Source organism: Biomphalaria glabrata, chromosome 5 (assembly GCF_947242115.1).
Source record: "Biomphalaria glabrata chromosome 5, xgBioGlab47.1, whole genome shotgun sequence".
Taxonomy (NCBI): Eukaryota; Metazoa; Mollusca; class Gastropoda; family Planorbidae; genus Biomphalaria; species Biomphalaria glabrata.
In genome coordinates, this window is record NC_074715.1 from 15327429 (window position 1) to 15344289 (window position 16861).

At 37.1% G+C, this 16861-nt stretch overlaps 2 protein-coding genes across 3 annotated transcripts in view; both read left to right on the forward strand.

The window, feature by feature from the left end:
- LOC106062321 (potassium voltage-gated channel protein Shaw-like) overlaps nucleotides 1-16861 on the forward strand; it is a 93863-nt gene that overhangs the window by 12993 nt on the left and 64009 nt on the right. The gene's annotated exons all lie outside the window — the stretch shown is intronic.
- On the forward strand, nucleotides 1406-8015 carry LOC106062289 (uncharacterized). Its single transcript, XM_056028782.1, has 4 exons — nucleotides 1406-1868; nucleotides 6520-6754; nucleotides 6870-7257; nucleotides 7656-8015. Exons 1-4 carry the CDS (start codon nucleotides 1406-1408, stop codon nucleotides 8013-8015), a joined length of 1446 nt encoding a protein of 481 aa, XP_055884757.1.

Genomic DNA, 16861 nt, shown 5'->3' on the forward strand with positions numbered 1-16861 from the left:
TCTTCTATGGTGCGTCGCTAAAATAACTAAACTATAAATAAGGTGTCTAACAGGACCCCCCCCCCCAATAAACTTGAATATGACATTCATTGTGATCACATCTTTATTGTTATTATCATTTAAATAATGTGTGTGTGTGTGTGTGTGTTTGAAAGAGTATGTGGGAGTTTTCTAAGAGATGTGTGTGTGTGTGAGAGAGAGAGAGAGAGAGTGTGAATGTCTGTGATGGTGTGTTATGTTAGCATTACTTAATGATTATGAAATAATTGCCGTTCCTGATTCCCTTTCCTAACTTTGCAATATGTATAACAGTATAAGACTCTTCAATTCTTTATAAATCTATCAGTTGCTCCTTTGACTCTTACAGGATCGCCACTCCTCGCCATCATCATCAGTACTACACAGCAGACCACCACCGTGGTACACTATTGTACATGTCAGCACGCAAATAAAGACTTTCTATTTGAGTTTAACAGTTGCTAATCTTTATATCCATATTTTAATTTTTTTTTTCAAAAGGTATATGTGCAAAATTTTGAAAAGATACGTGTCACATATAAGCATGTACGTGTAGTATGTCACGTTTGACAAGCACACAATCAGCTCACTCGCAGGAACTCAACTGTCCTTATTATTTAGGTCACGTTGCGTGTTAGTGGGAACATTTATAAGCAGATTTTTCTGCACTAATGATTTGCGTAAACTAGATATAGGGTAAAAAAAATGGAATCATGGGAAGTTAATAGTACGTACTGTCAGTGTCGGAGATTAACCAGAAATACGCAACTATATAAATGTGAAGCTATCTATCAGTCAGTTGCTAGTCCTTAAAGATTGTTTCATGTAGATTGTTTAAGCATGCTTATTTGTTACAGCATCGACTGTAATTTCCCTGTGCTATATTTCAGCTATAATATTTTATGTCAGTAAGTTATTATTGTAATTTATATCTTGAGTTACTTATTTTGTTGATCGGAGTTTAAAAGCATTAAACTCAAGAAAATACCCGAGGACAGACTTTAATGATGATGCATACAGTGTTGTGAGATAAGCAGTTAGTCATTGTGCAGGGTATGTGGTGCTCTAGTCAAAGTTAGGCCATAGAAACAAGAAGCAGAAAGAACACACTCCCAGACAGAAAACTAACAATCCAGATAGACACCGGACACAACCCCAAACAGCACACTCAGTCAGCACACTCAGTCAGCACACCAGACACTCCCCAACCAGCACACAGTCAGCACACCAGACACACACTCCATTAGCACATCATGTACACACCCAGACACACCCTAAACCAGCACACTCCGAGAGCACATCAAACAATAAGACAAAGTAATGTCCATCCTTACCCTCTACACAATTCTTCATCCGCACTAGCTTCACATATCCCATCAAGCCCACCATGCCTATCAAGCCCACCATGCCTATCAAGCCCACCATGCCTATCAAGCCCATCATGCCTATCAAGCCCATCATGCCTATCAAGCCCACCATGCCTATCAAGCCCACCATGCCTATCAAGCCCACCATGCCTATCAAGCCCATCATGCCTATCAAGCCCACCATGCCTATCAAGCCCACCATGCCTATCAAGCCCACCATGCCTATCAAGCCCATCATGCCTATCAAGCCCACCATGCCTATCAAGCCCACCATGCCTATCAATCCCATCATGCCTATCAAGCCCACCATGCCTATCAAGCCCACCATGCCTATCAAGCCCACCATGCCTATCAAGCCCATCATGCCTATCAAACCCATCATGCCTATCAAACCCACCATGCCTATCAAACCCATCATGCCTATCAAACCCACCATGCCTATCAAACCCACCATGCCTATCAAGCCCATTCCTTATCAAGCGCGTCATGCCTTTTAAGCCCAGACATTAAAGATGTCTCGATAAAGAGATTATCTCTTTCAATTAGACGCTGTAAGATTATCGTGAATAATATATTATGTCCCTTGATTCTTAGAAGACACCTCATTCGGTGACTGAAGCTTCACTCTTGATAATGTTTACGCCTGGATAGTGGCAACGACCCAAAACAAGTGATACAGCAAGCCAAGGAAATAAGGACAGATTTTTCTCTCTAGAAGTAATGGCACATTTACAGTATCCATAAATACAAATACAGCAGTCTAGAGGGAAATATTTTCTGGATATATTTAGGGACAATTCGTGGAGGGATTAACGATTCTCAGTAATTCGAATTAAGGAAGAAAATGACCATAAGCAAAGAATAATGTTCCAGGAGAGAAATTAAACTGGAACTTGAAACGACCCTAAACTATATATACAGCTTTGAATGTATTTTTCACAGGAACCTTTTCTTTTATTTGGAACATACTACTTCCATTTGACATTCTTTAATTCAAGGTAAAACTAAACTATTCAATGTCTAACAGCTGATTTCAACAAGATTATGTAATTTCGCCATATTGTCTACCAGCTGATGTCATTCCACCTTATTGCCTACCAACTGACGTCATTCCACTTTATTGCCTACCAAATGACGTCATTCCTCCTTATTGCCTACCAACTGATGTCATTCCACCTTATTGCCTACCAACTGATGTCATTCCACCTTACTGCCTACCAAATGACGTCATTCCTTTTTATTGCCTACCAACTGATGTCATTCCACCTTACTGCCTACCAAATGACGTCATTCCTTTTTATTGCCTACCAACTGATGTCATTCCACCGTATTGCCTACCAAATGATGTTGTTCCATCTAATTGCCTACCAGCTCATGCCAATCCATCGCACAGCAGATTCCACTACTTCAGCACATGATTGTACCACTCAGTGGATCAATGGATCATACCTTCATTTAGGACAACATGGACTCGTCTGCACACATATCACCTTCACATAATGAACTGGGCGGGGAGGGGGGGGGGAGTCAGTTATGAGCAACTGTCCAGTTTCCTTTTATTTCCCCTTCGTGTTTTCCAATCGTGCTAGAGTCTCACACTGTAACATGTTGTTTTTTGTTTATTACTATTATGTCTGACGATAGTTTCCTTCTGCAAATATTTACAAATATATAATTTCACCTGTAAGGTTTGTTTCACAATAAGCTACAGCTTGTGAAGAAACTCTCGCATGTAACTGGGAAATAGCGTGTAAGCCTTTATGTCTTTATCAAAAACTATAAGCCATGAAAACTATCAATAAAACAGTAGATCAAAGAAATCAATAGCTCACATTTACTTTCGAAACACGCAATCGCGCAAACACCTGGACATGCACACACACGCGCATGTTGCAATTAATTTTAGAAATACACATGAAATTGTGACTTCAAAAAAACAAAAAAAAAGATTTTAAAAATCACATCCGGTGCTAATAGATGGAAGGGGGCAAACAGGGATGCCTCACCTGATGGGGGCCCGAGCTCAGCCCAAGTCTGTTTTTCTATAATAAGAGCGGTGCTGTGTGGTAGTCAATGTGCAACACCCGCAGTTGGATGGAGTCTGTACACTTTGGATCTTGGTGAATATGTTGGCTAGTGATGGCATTAAAACTACAAGAGAGGCAACCCATCTTAAACGTCTTTCTAGAGTTGTCTTTACCTTCAGCCATAAATCTTTCCATTTCTTTTATTTCAAAAACAAAAAAAAAATATTAAAAGTAGGTATTTTAGCAGCGCTGGATTTACCTCAAGGCTACATAAGTACGGTCAGCTATAGCCTGGGAGCCTTCTTTGCTCCTATTGTTACGGGAATATTTTCAATTATTTTGAAAAAAAAGATCGAAGCTCTGGAACAAATCACATTACGAGGTGCCCCATAGCTTCAAGCTTAAGGTCTTATGAAGTCGAAATCCGGCCCTGCATGGTAGAGCATGAGCGAAGGTGTATTTAGGTGTGAGTTTGAAACCTTTCAGCTACTTCAGTCTTTTTTTTTTTTTTTTACTACAGTTTTTTTTTTTTTTTTTTTTTTTGCATTTCTGTGTTTGGGATGGTTTTGTTTACGGACATTTCTCTGTTTATTTGCAAGTATTGGGTTTCGTTCTAGAAGGGATACAAATGAATTATTCTTTATTCTTCTCTAAGTTCGCAACGGAACACAGAATGGGTTGGTCATTGTTCTGGCCACACCTCACTCTCATAATCCTTTTGTAAACAAAATACAAAACTAATATAGCTTTCTTCCCCTTTCCCGCTCTCACATGGTACCAGGTTCGAATCATGGTGAAGATTAGGATTTTTCAATTGTGGATCTTTAGGAAGCCTTTGAGTCCATCCAGCTCTGATGGGTACCTGACGTTAGTAGGGGAAAAGTAAAGGCGTTTGGTCGTTGTGCTGACCACATGGCACCCTTGTTAACTGTGGGCCACAGAAACAGTTGGCCTTTACATCCTCTGCCCTATAGATCTCAAGGTCTGAAATGGTATAGGACTACACAATCCCACAAAGGATGCTACATCAAGTTGGAAACATCTAATTTTCGTTAGACATTTTTAGAAGAATGAACCGACATTTACAAAAAAAATTGTAGATCTACAGAGAAAGATGGCAGATATCTATAGTTCTTCACTCTACACAGCACTCTATTGCGCATCGAGATATCCCATGGGGCTTGATCAGCAGAAGTTGCAGCCAGCGCGCGCACTGTTGGCAAGATGAAAACAACAGGCCTCAGCAGACTCGAGTTGGTCTTGTGACTCCAGTGAGACAACAAAAAAAAAACGCGCCAAAAAAATCAATAACTAGCAGGACCAGTCAAGCGTACAGCATCAAGAGATGTGTTTCTGTGTGTGTGAATATGTGTGTGTGTTGCGAGGTGCAGGCGCAGAACGACACATTATTAATCCGAGCACTTTTTGTTTTTGACATAAGTGTATTTACACTTTCATTTTATCATAACTCTTTCTCTCTCGTGCTTTAGACTTCTATTTAATCGCCAGTGTGTCACAAACCTATAACCATGTCTAAACATACTTATGAAAACTGGACATATACCTGGCATTGTACCAGCCCATCTCAATCGTACTTTTCCTTTTTTTTAGACGGGACTTTTAGGACGATCCACCCAATTCTAATGGGTACCTGACATTAGTTAAAGTAAAGGTGGTTGGTCGTTGTGCTGGCCACATGACTCCCGTGGGCCATAGAAACAGATGACCTATAGATCTATATCGCAAGGACCGAAAGGGTTACTTTACTTTTTTAATTGTTACAGAAGAAAAATATATATTTCATTCATATTGTTATTTTCATTTGTAACATAATGTTTTATTTAATTAGCGCTCCCAACTCCCCAATGGAATATGTAATACAATATATAATCATCTAATTCATTAACAATAGTATGATACAAAATAATCCCTACATTAAAATTCGGTTCATATTACAAAATATTGACCCATATAATACATTGTTGATTTGTATAAAACAATACGACGCAGTCCCGTGTTATAGCGTGTGTGTATGTTTCTATGGTGATGGTGAGAGGGAGTTAGCGATTGGTTGGTGGCTATGCAGTGTGAATGATGCAAGATAAGCGGCATTATCGTAAGATGTCTTGGTAGGCCAGACGACTCCAGATTGCCAGAGTGAAAAGACGTGTTGTTGTGTTTTTTTTTGTAGTAACTTTGATGTTATTTAAAATAACATTATATATTATTTTAAAGTCAACTATTTAGTTTCATTTTATTTCAAGTTAAATTTGTTTATATCGTAATAAGTTTTACAAGTTCAACTATAATAAGGCTACATCGGTTTGGTGCTACAGGTCATTGACCGTTAACAACAGCTCTACCATTTTATTACTAAATAAATGCCATATGCACATTTTGTTCAAGTAGTTTTTTTTTTAAATGTAGATACCACCTTTTAGGAGGAGGCTCTGTGCGGCTAGCACAGTGTTGCACTATCGTAGAACTGGCACTGATTATTGCTAATATAATACAATACAATTATCTTTATATTACATTACAATTACATTCTCTTAAAATAGTATAATCATGTGTTTACTACAGAGGGGCAGCCCTGGCTATATAATCAAATATAATCATTGTCTCTTTGTTTCATCGACTCCGTTCAAACCATAACTTTATAATCAACGTATTTCCTTCTTGCTAGTACATACCTGGTTTAGAGTGTTCTGGAAAAGACTGAGCAGACGTTTTAAATCGTCATAAGATTACAACATAGAAAATCCAAATCCTTCCGAATAAAAAAAAACCTGCTCTAGATGTCTTGAAGATCTTCAATTCAATTGGAAACAAACAAAAAAAAGACAAAAAAAAAAAAACAGATGAAAGTGATAAGAGGCCAGGAAAACATAAAGTAAAAGGAAAAGAAATAAACACAGAGTAAATGAAAAAAACAAACTCAAAATAAACACACCACACAAAAAAAGCGACATATGTGGGTTTTTGTTTATAAAAAAAGAAGACTTAATTGAATTTCTTAAAAGGAAAATAATGTAAGGAAGTTTTTACTAGAAAGAAAAAGATTTAAAGCATTGTTACGAAAAGAGGAGTGTTTGTTACGAAAACAGAAGAGTCTGTCAAGAAAACAGAAGAGTTTGTCAAGAAAACAGAAGAGTCTGTCAAGAAAACAGAAGAGTCTGTCAAGAAAACAGAAGAGTTTGTCAAGAAAACAGAAGAGTCTGTCAAGAAAACAGAAGAGTTTGTCAAGAAAACAGAAGAGTCTGTCAAGAAAACAGAAGAGTTTGTCAAGAAAACAGAAGAGTTTGTCAAGAAAACAGAAGAGTTTGTCAAGAAAACAGAAGAGTTTGTCTAGAAAACAGAAGAGTCTGTCAAGAAAACAGAAGAGTCTGTCAAGAAAACAGAAGAGTCTGTCAAGAAAAGAGAAGAGTCTGTCAAGAAAAGAGTTTGTCAAGAAAAGAAAAGAGTTTGTCAAGAAAACAGAAGAGTCTGTCAAGAAAAGAGAAGAGTTTGTCAAGAAAAGAGAAGAGTCTGTCAAGAAAAGAGAAGAGTTTGTCAAGAAAACAGAAGAGTTTGTCAAGAAAAGAGTTTGTCAAGAAAAGAAAAGAGTCTGTCAAGAAAAGAAAAAAGTTTGTCAAGAAAAGAGAAGATTCTGTCAAGAAAAGAGAAGAGTCTGTCAAGAAAAGAGAAGAGTTTGTCAAGAGAAGAGTCTGTCAAGAAAACAGAAGAGTCTGTCAAGAAAAGAGTTTGTCAAGAAAAGAGAAGAATTCGCCAGGAAAATAGAAGAGTTTGCCAAGAAAAGAGAATTGATTGTCATGAAAAGAGAATTGTTTGTCATGAAAGGAGAAGTGAAAATATGTGTGTAAAATGTTATAAGTATATCACATTAAAGAGAGAAGTGTCTTTAAAGAAAAGATATGTATGACTCTAGAAGAGAGAAGTGTGTGTTAAGAAGAAAGAAGTATGTCAAAAAAGAGAGTCTGTGTATCCAGGTTATCTATCTACTCTCCCCTCCAAGGAGTTCAGCCTGTAGGTATACTGCTATTGCTTAGTGTCCAAGTGTTTCCAACCAGAAACAGTGCGATAAAGATTTAACGACCTCGTACATTTTTCTTAACGGCATGTTACGCCGTGAGACAACGTTGATGGGGCGCCCAAGTGCATGCTCCTGTAAAAACTTGAGTTTACTACCCGGCTTCGCCCCGGGTTGCCTGTCTTGTCTTATCACTGACATCTTGTGGGGAAGGGGAACTGTCAGTATGTTGAACTAGACATTGAGAAAGCTGCTAACAGAAGTGTTGAACTAGACATTGAGAAAGCTGCTAACAGAAGTGTTGAACTAGACATTGAGAAAGCTGCTAACAGAAGTGTTGAACTAGACGTTGAGAAAGCTGCTAACAGAAGTGTTGAACTAGACATTGAGAAAGCTGCTAACAGAAGTGTTGAACTAGACATTGAGAAAGCTGCTAACAGAAGAGTAGAACTAGACATTGAGAAAGCTGCTAACAGAAGTGTAGAACTAGACATTGAGAAAGCTGCTAACAGAAGTGTTGAACTAGACATTGAGAAAGCTGCTAACAGAAGTGTTGAACTAGACATTGTTTAATTAAAGTATTCTTTTAGTAGTTTGAACTATAACGCAAGTCTGCAAGTTGTTTGATGTGAATTTTGATTCCGTCAAGTGAAAACAAGGACCTCCTCCATTTGGGTGTGAGGGATGGCAGACGTCTTGCTTTCAAATTGAACATTTTGTATTTTGTAGCTTGTAGTTGACATCTTCTGATATGTGTGCTGAAAATTTTGAAAACCGTCTCTTGAATAATAGAATACCGAAATGCGAAATTTCCCGAAAACGTATAGTCCTTTCAAGATGTATATTTCCTAGTTCTCTTATTAAATTTCGGCATAGGAGGCTTAAAAGTTGAGTAACAATTATACGTAAAACACTGAACCATAATCTTCAAATACAAAAAGAAAACGTAATAAAATACTCAGAAAGACACAAAGATAGAGGCACATTCCTCGTTCCATATGCTAGAACAAATTCGTACAAATGCTCCTTCTTCCCTAGTGCTATTAGAGCATGGAATGGGTTGCCTGAGCTAGCCAGGAAAAACAGTGACTTGGCAAAAAATAAGTTATTGGTTAACATGTATGACTAGATGCATGACGCGTAGGACGTAGCCTAATCATTTTCTTTTTTGAAGTAACGTCTGTATTTTATAACATAAGATTATAACGGTCAAACCAGAGTTTTTCCAGTGTGTCCAACGAGCTAGTAATTCGTTTCCCAACGATGTACAACAAATGTCAAATTTCTAGGAAAATCGTAAGAGCAGGGACGACTTATGCCGGTTTGACCGATTGCTCCGAATGGAGCACCGAGACTGGTAGGGGCCCCTACCCCTATGATAGCATACCACTATCAGTTATAATAAGGCTCTAGTTACAGGCTTTTGAAGGTTTAAAACTGTATCGTACAATTGACGTAACTTTAATTATCCCACTGGTGCCTATTGCATTGGAGTTGCTTCCTATGTACGTTGTATACTACATGTTAATATAATGACGATGATGAATAGAAATAGTGGTTACTGTATAAAAAAAAAGATTAAACCTCTTTTAGTAGGTCAAGGCCAGCCCTGCATTAGTCCTGTCGTTGAGATCTGTGTTCAGGTTCCACCCAACCAGAAGGTTCCACGTTCCATGAAGTTAAGAAATAAATAAAAGTATTGTTAAAATTTATAAACAGTGCGCAAATGAGCTCATGTGTGAGCTAAAATCTTTAGTAGTGAGAGCTCACCTTTCAATTAAGAATCTTGGGATCTTTATTATGACATTCTCGTCAGAGAGTTTCTCTGTTACCAAAAGTTTGGACAATAATAAACAAACACAGGCAACCGCCATAGCAATCAACCCATGTTATTATTCTAACCGTACCGATTCCCTGTGATATTTTTATGTGGCTACAACTGCGTACAATTTCAATAACTTATATCTCTAAAGAGCTGAAATGGCTCACTGCAATGACGAGAGAGCTGGAGTACTTATTTACTTACACATATGTTTAGCTGCTATGTGTGTGTGTGTGGGGAGGGGTAGTGTGTGGTGGAAAGCATTATGACATCAGATCTCAACTATCTCTTTGGTAGGGCTTGCTGATGGAACAAACACAAATCAATAATTTGTAGATCTCTATGTCAGTTGTAATTGGATGTTACTAAGGGAGGTAAAAACTAGACATTTCCAAGGGAGGTAAAAATTAGGCATTTTATGGGGACGTAAAATCTTAGAAGCCGTTTTTAAGGGAGGTGAAACTAGGTACTTTCAAAGGGAGTTAAAAGCTATGCATCTTAATTTTAACAAACTACTGAGGAAATTTTTCAATTTGTCACTAATTATAGAATTATGCAGAGGTCATAAGACGTACGAGTAAAAAAGGCTTAGATCAGTTTCACTGGGAGACAAATGTTTATACTGTTCAATTACACACCAGTAGTTTACCAAATTTCAGTATTAATTAATGCAGAGCAAAATGTTAAACGTAAAAAAATGTATACAATGTATACAATGTACACATCCGTGTAATTGTATCTGGGACTCAATCTCCCTCTCTCTCTCTCTTTCTCTCTCTCCCTCTCTCTCTCTCTCTTTCTCTCTCTCTTTCTCTCTCTCTCTCTCTCTCTCTCTCTCTCCCTCTCTCTCTCCCTCTCTCAAGCACAATCATTGAAATTGAAATTGAGTTCATCTCTTCAGGTCTATCAGACGGACACACAATTTAATGTATTTTTATCAATCACGTTTTTCTTTTGATGACATTATTCAATACGGTTCTCTAACCAAGTCAAACTAGTTGCATAGAGACCTCAGTGTAGTCATCTAGTGTAGTCATCTAGTGTAGTCATCTAGTGTAGTCATCTAGTGTAGTCATCCAGCTTATGGAACAACTTTATTTGTCCAATTTAAAATGTCTGCAAATGAATACGACAAAAGTCGTAAAATAGTCTATCACTTTTTCTAGACAATAAAAGTTCATTCAATTTAGAATGTATTGGATAGAACCAGGTAGCTCAGAGGGAAGCTACATCTCAACTAGATCTACATTCCTTGCCCGCACTGCGGTGAATCAGGTAGCTCAGAGGGAAGCTACATCTCAAACTTCAACACGAATACGTGGATATGTTGAGAGCTGAACCCCGGACAGTCAAGCTTTACAAGTTGAAATAGATAACTAAAGAACAAAAAGTCAAACTAGATAGTAATAAAAAATATCTATTGAATTCTCTTGCAACCATTGTTGCAAACCAACACAAACAACCTGCTTGGCAAAGCTCCAAATTATTGATAGTTTTGTTGGTGTTCTTACTATGTTGTTAGTTGTTATTGTTTTTTTAGTTACTTTTTTTTCCGCATCCTGTGGGAAATTTATTTCAAACTTTTATTCGATGAAAAAGATAAAAGAAAAGCGAAACAAAGAAGTGTATTCACTTATTGATTGTTTCTAACAACAATTTTTAGCGACCTGCTAACCATAAAGGTAACTTTTTGTGTCACGGTGTTAGTCTGTCCGTCACGTTTAGATCTCCTGAGGCAGCCAGGAAAGCCATTGACTTGGCAGAATTTAAGTCATTGGTTAACATGCATGACTAGATGCATAACGCGTAGGACGTAATCATCTTCTTTTTTTTTTTTTTGAAGTAACGTCTGTATTATATAAGATATCAAAAGAAAAACTAACATTTCAAAAGTCCAATTGGATGATCGCATGTATCGCGCTACCATTGGCGTACCGGTTAGTTTTGATATTCTGAAAGGATTAATTTATTTTATTTGAATATGTAAAACTTTGTAATTCATAAACATAAACTGTTTTTAAAGATGTTTAATATAGTCGTGCATTCGTATAGTGATCAGGGTGGCAGTGGCGTAGCAAGGAACCCGTGTGCCCGGCTTCAAGAATACGACGTGATGGCCCCATTACATAAGCCGAGTGCCACGAACCTAAATTGAGCAATACTTGATCTAATGCTTAGAAGAATGAAGATCTAATAGGTAAATTAGCTTCGTAATGAGTATGTTTAAAGTAACATATTCAAATTATAATATTAAAAATAATAATTTGTGGGTTGGAAAATATCAGATGTTTTGTCATGTGTAATATTATAACAAATATAAATCGAAATAATTTCATTTTTATAATCTGCCGTAAGTTGTTTTTTTTCCCTAACAGTGGCACTTATTTTCATTTATTAATGTATACAAATATTATTAGATTTTCTGTTGAATTATTTTGTCATACACATACTGATTGTTTGGAGTGAACATTTTAATTATTAAACCTGGTTACAACATTGTGCACTACAGACAGTTCACCAATACCTAAACCTACAGACCTGACATATATATATTGAACTCCTTCTATCAGATGGTAGCTAGAAGAGAAAGCTGTTCAATAACTAAATGGCAAGCGCCTCATGGGGGGCAAGGGATGGTTAGCACGTGTTTGGGGGCAGATTTCTCTCCATACATTTCCCGTTCTTCTTATTGTATTGTCTATTGCTCAATATCGTTCACTCCTCTTCTTCGTTCGACCTTTGGCATTGCCAGTAGCGTTGCAAGGGTTGGAGTCACCCGGTACGTTAATGTCGTGGTGTCAACGTCCTGCCTTACCACCCGCACACCCTCGGTGGTCTAGATAAGGAGCACGAGCGATCATAGAACAAAAACAAACCAAAAAGTGGCAATTTTTAAAAATGTACTTTTTTTTAAAGGATATATTGAGTAAAGGGTCCTATTCCTGCCTTATCTCTCAATATTGCTAGGCTTATCTACCTTTTTCTTTATAAAACAAAATTAATTAATTACTACTAATGGATTAACTAAGTTGTAAAGTTGTTTATTCATTCGTGTGTTGTCTTCGACAATGAATAATTGTGCGAAATTACATCTTGGTCCTATATTGGAAAGTGGGAGAAATAACGAATTAAAGGATCTACCCAGACAGACAGACAGAGTTGATATAAGCTTTGTAATAAATAAATAATAAATGTAACATTAAATCATTTATTAATCGCTCCCTTGTTTGTTTAATTGCTCTTTAATTGGGCGTAATTCATGCACTTTGATCCTAATTCTTTTGTGGACGTAAACTAAATAGGAGTGGGGGCAGGTATCTGGGAGAAACTTTCTGTGTTACAGGCGCTCAGGAAAAAACAACGCAATCGAAATCCCGATTTGAAATTGATGGTCAACATCAGGACTCGAACTCGATTCTTCTAGTTACTTAGCCAATAGGTTAATGCCATTCAGACACACAGTATTAAAAGTAATAGGAAAATATTTTTTAAAATACTTTAAAAAAAAAAAAACATATCACGAGAAATTGTATCAGTTTGGATTAGTCATGTCATTAAATTTTTCATAGATTTCGACTAACAATGATAAGTATTGATAATAAAAAAAAGGGAGAAAGACCTGAATTCGAACTCATGGCTCAAGCCTTCTCAGGCTTCTCTAGCCAACACGGTAACCACTCTGCTAGTGGAGGGCTTATGAACATGGAAGATTGTAGAGTTTTTTATTGTCCCGTGCTATTATTCATGTTGTGTTCACTAAGACTCAGACGACGACATATAAAGGGGACTAATTCAGCTTATTCACTTCAGTCGCTTACATTTTCTTTCCCTTGTTCGAGATACCAAACATAAAAATTATTACCGATACAACTAAAAGGTTTTTTTCAAATTGATTCTTGTGTTATCAGGTAAAAGAACTAATTGTGCAAAAGTTCAGATTGATCAGACTTTGGGTGTCGGAGAAATAACGTGTACACACTTTTTTATCAGACAGACAGAATGAGTTGATAGAAGCTTTGTACAAGGAATGTCTAATTACAGTTAATTTTTGTTTTCAAGAAGACATCAAATGATTACACTCCATTCAGTACGTAGCACAATGTGGATATGTGTGGATATCTTGGAATGACAGGGGCAGCATATTATAATGCACTACATGGATATGGGAGGCTTAGTGGATTTCCTTCATGGATACACAAGTTCGCGTTTGATGCATCCGTTGTATCATACGAGGTCTTATCCGTTGGACACTTTCCTATCCGTTGGACCCACTCCATCTCATGATTCCGCGCCCTTGTCTCAGGTGTACTCACTATTAAAAATTCAAGGGCCCTTACTCTTATCTCATTCATCACCACGACGTAGGGCTGGGGGGTTATGGTCCATTACAAGATTATATGGATCGTCCATGGAATATGGTCAGCTCTTTGAAGATATCTTTGAGTGTGCCAGACGGATTGGGGAATTTTTTGTAGTTTGCAGTAAGAATACCTCTTACATTCATTCAATCTCTCATCTACACCATTCTTCCTCTCTTTCACTCACTCTGTTTCCATCGCCTCCCTCTCTTCTTCCTTCTCTCTTTATCTCTCTGTCTTTCTCTTTCCCTCTCTCTCTCTCTCTCTCTCTCTCTCTCATTTCTTCTCTCTCTCTCTCTGTTTTTCTCTCTTCCTCTCTGTCCACTTCCCTCTTTCTCTCTTCCTCTCTCTCTCTCTCTCCTACTCTCTTCTTCCTTCTCTCAATCTTCGTCTTTCTCTCTCTCTATCTCTCTTAAGTTATCTCTTCTAAGTCTATAATTTAGGTCTCTTTCTATTCCAGACATTACAATAAATCGTATGAAATTGTCACAGTCTTTAGTGTACTTGAAAAACAAATTCACCTGTTTTTTCTTGCTTCCCCCCCCCCCAACCACCTTGTTTTTGTACACACCCCTCCCCCTTTCTCTCCCAGAGAGTCAGATATTGCCGTGCATACAGTTTGATAAGGCGTTGACTTGTATTGAGCGCCTCTCCAAGGCAATGTCCTCCATCTTGTATTGAGGAAAACGTGTGTGTGTTTGTGTGTGTGAAAGAGTTGTGTTTTATTTTTACAAAGGGGGGGGGGTAATGTTTGTTCTCACTTGATTGATAAGATAATACTGAAGTAACATCTTCATGTCCGGCTGAGGTGAGGGGGGGGAGGCTGGCCTGATGAAGAGGACTGGGAGGGGGAATATATTGGTGTGGGGCAATCATTTCATCATTTGTTCCTCATATCTCAGAAGTAGGATGTTCTGATAAAAGTTTAAAATTGTCTGTACCGAGAGTTTTGGTTTTGTATTGTATCATAATTGTCTGTGCCTAGAGTTTTAGTTTTTTATTGTAGTATGTCAATTTAGAGCTTCAGTCAAATACACTCAGGTTTAAATTCCTTCGGTAGCTGGTCATTAGAAATGCCATACCTGTGTATCAATGATTGGCCTCTTTAGTCACACGAGAAGTTGCAAAGGAATTCGATTCTCCAGACGTAAAATCACACACACACACACACGCACAGACGCACACACACACATATGGTGAGAGAGAAAGAGAGAGAGAGAGAGAGGGGGGGGGAGAGATAGATAGATAGATAGATAGATAGATAGATAGATAGATAGATAGATAGATAGATAGATAGATAGATAGATAGATAGATAGATAGATAGATAGATAGATAGATAGATAGATAGATAGATAGATAGATAGATAGATAGATATCATAGATAGATGAGAAAGAGAAAACGAAAAAGAGAGAAAGAGAGAAAGAGAAAGAAAGGGAGAAAAGAATGAAAGAGAGAGAAATGAAAGAAAGAGAAATGAAAGAGAGAGAAAGAGAGAGGGAGGGAGATTAGGCCTAATTCATATATGAGTTTTAACTTAATTATATATATATATATATATATATATATATATATATATATATATATATATGATTCATCTGTCTATGTATATTCACACATGAAATAAAAATCAACAGTTGAACCAGCACATATCCGTCTATCTAATTATCGACCAGAAGGTTTATATTCGCTGCCAGCTAACGATTAGATCAATTTCCAAAATTATCGATCAAGCCGTAGTGCTCCCATTAATTAAGAAAACAAAAAAAAAGCACCTTTAGTATAATCAACAAATTTCATTTCTACTTACAACAACGTTACAAAGACAGTTTGTGTGGAGACACAAACTCAAAATCGGCAGGTTTCAATATTTTCAGAAAAAACATCCGAATGAAATTCTTTCAAAGACAAATGACAGAGAAGAATGGAGAAAGAAGGTTGACGGATCTTGTATGGTGCCCCAGACCAAAAGATAGGTGAAAATTAATATGAAGTTAGATGTGAACCTGTGCTAACTACTGTCTTATAATGAATATATAATTGCTCTAATTAATTTGTAAAGGGACAATCTCTTATTCATCCAGAAAGAAACATTTCCGTAAAAAAAAAATAAAAAAAATTCCTTTAGTTCAATGTTCTATTGCCTCGCTATATCTTTTGGAAATTGAAGTTCACGCGATAATATGAAGACCTACTTATTAATTGTTGTTTTAAATTATGTCCAACTTATATGCATACTAAATAGATTTTTTCTCTTAAAAAAATTAATCCATTTTTTTTTTGTAAATGTAGTAGTTAGTATAACAGAACTTACTTAACTTAGCAATACAAAATGTAAGCAAAAAATCTTTTTGACAAAAAATTTAAAATCATTTGCATAATTTTTAAAATGGTAAACAGTCATCTCCCCTACTAAGGAGCTCTCCGTGTTTGTTACTATTAATAGTGAATATTTGTAAAAGTGGTGTGTTTTTATGATAAAACTGCTTCCAATAGTGATTTTTAAAAAAAAGGAAAAAAGTAGCCGTTGCATCAGAACTTTTAATGGTCCAAAATATTATGATGTACGGGACGGACGGACAGAAGAACAGACGGACGGACAGACATTCCTCACAAAACTGATAGCGTCTTTTCCCCTTATGAAATACCTATACGATATTATCAACATGGCCACTGTTTGTACCTGTTGTCAAGGCAACAGACACATTAGTTAAAGGGAAAAAAATATATAAAACAGCATCTGGAACCTTCGCAGAATAAAAAAAAGTACTACTAAATAAATGCAGGTTGAAACATTACAAGTGGTATTATGGCGCTGTGGGAGGGAGAGGGTAGGACTGAGGCATAATGTAACAATTGTAGCCGCTCAAACAATACTAGCAAGAATTGGCCAAAATGGGAGTCCTGTGTAGCACTACTGAATGTCTGTATACTTAGCTCCAGGCCGTAACAGTCGTTCAAATATTGGCCAGATTTTCACCAAGTCCCTAGCACTCGAAAGGCCAAATATATATAATCGCTTTGTTGCAAGGGGGATATTTTTATTCGACTCGGCCAGCTATCGACTTTACTTTTGTTTTCAACGTCCTGTAAAATGTGCCCGGACTGACTTACCAAAAAGCGGATATTTTTTTTTTACGAAACTCATATTCACTCACTCCGTCTGTCTATCTGGTTGGATTCTTTGACACTATTTTTTTCTCCCACTTCCCATTCTAGGATCAATTTGAAATTTTGCAT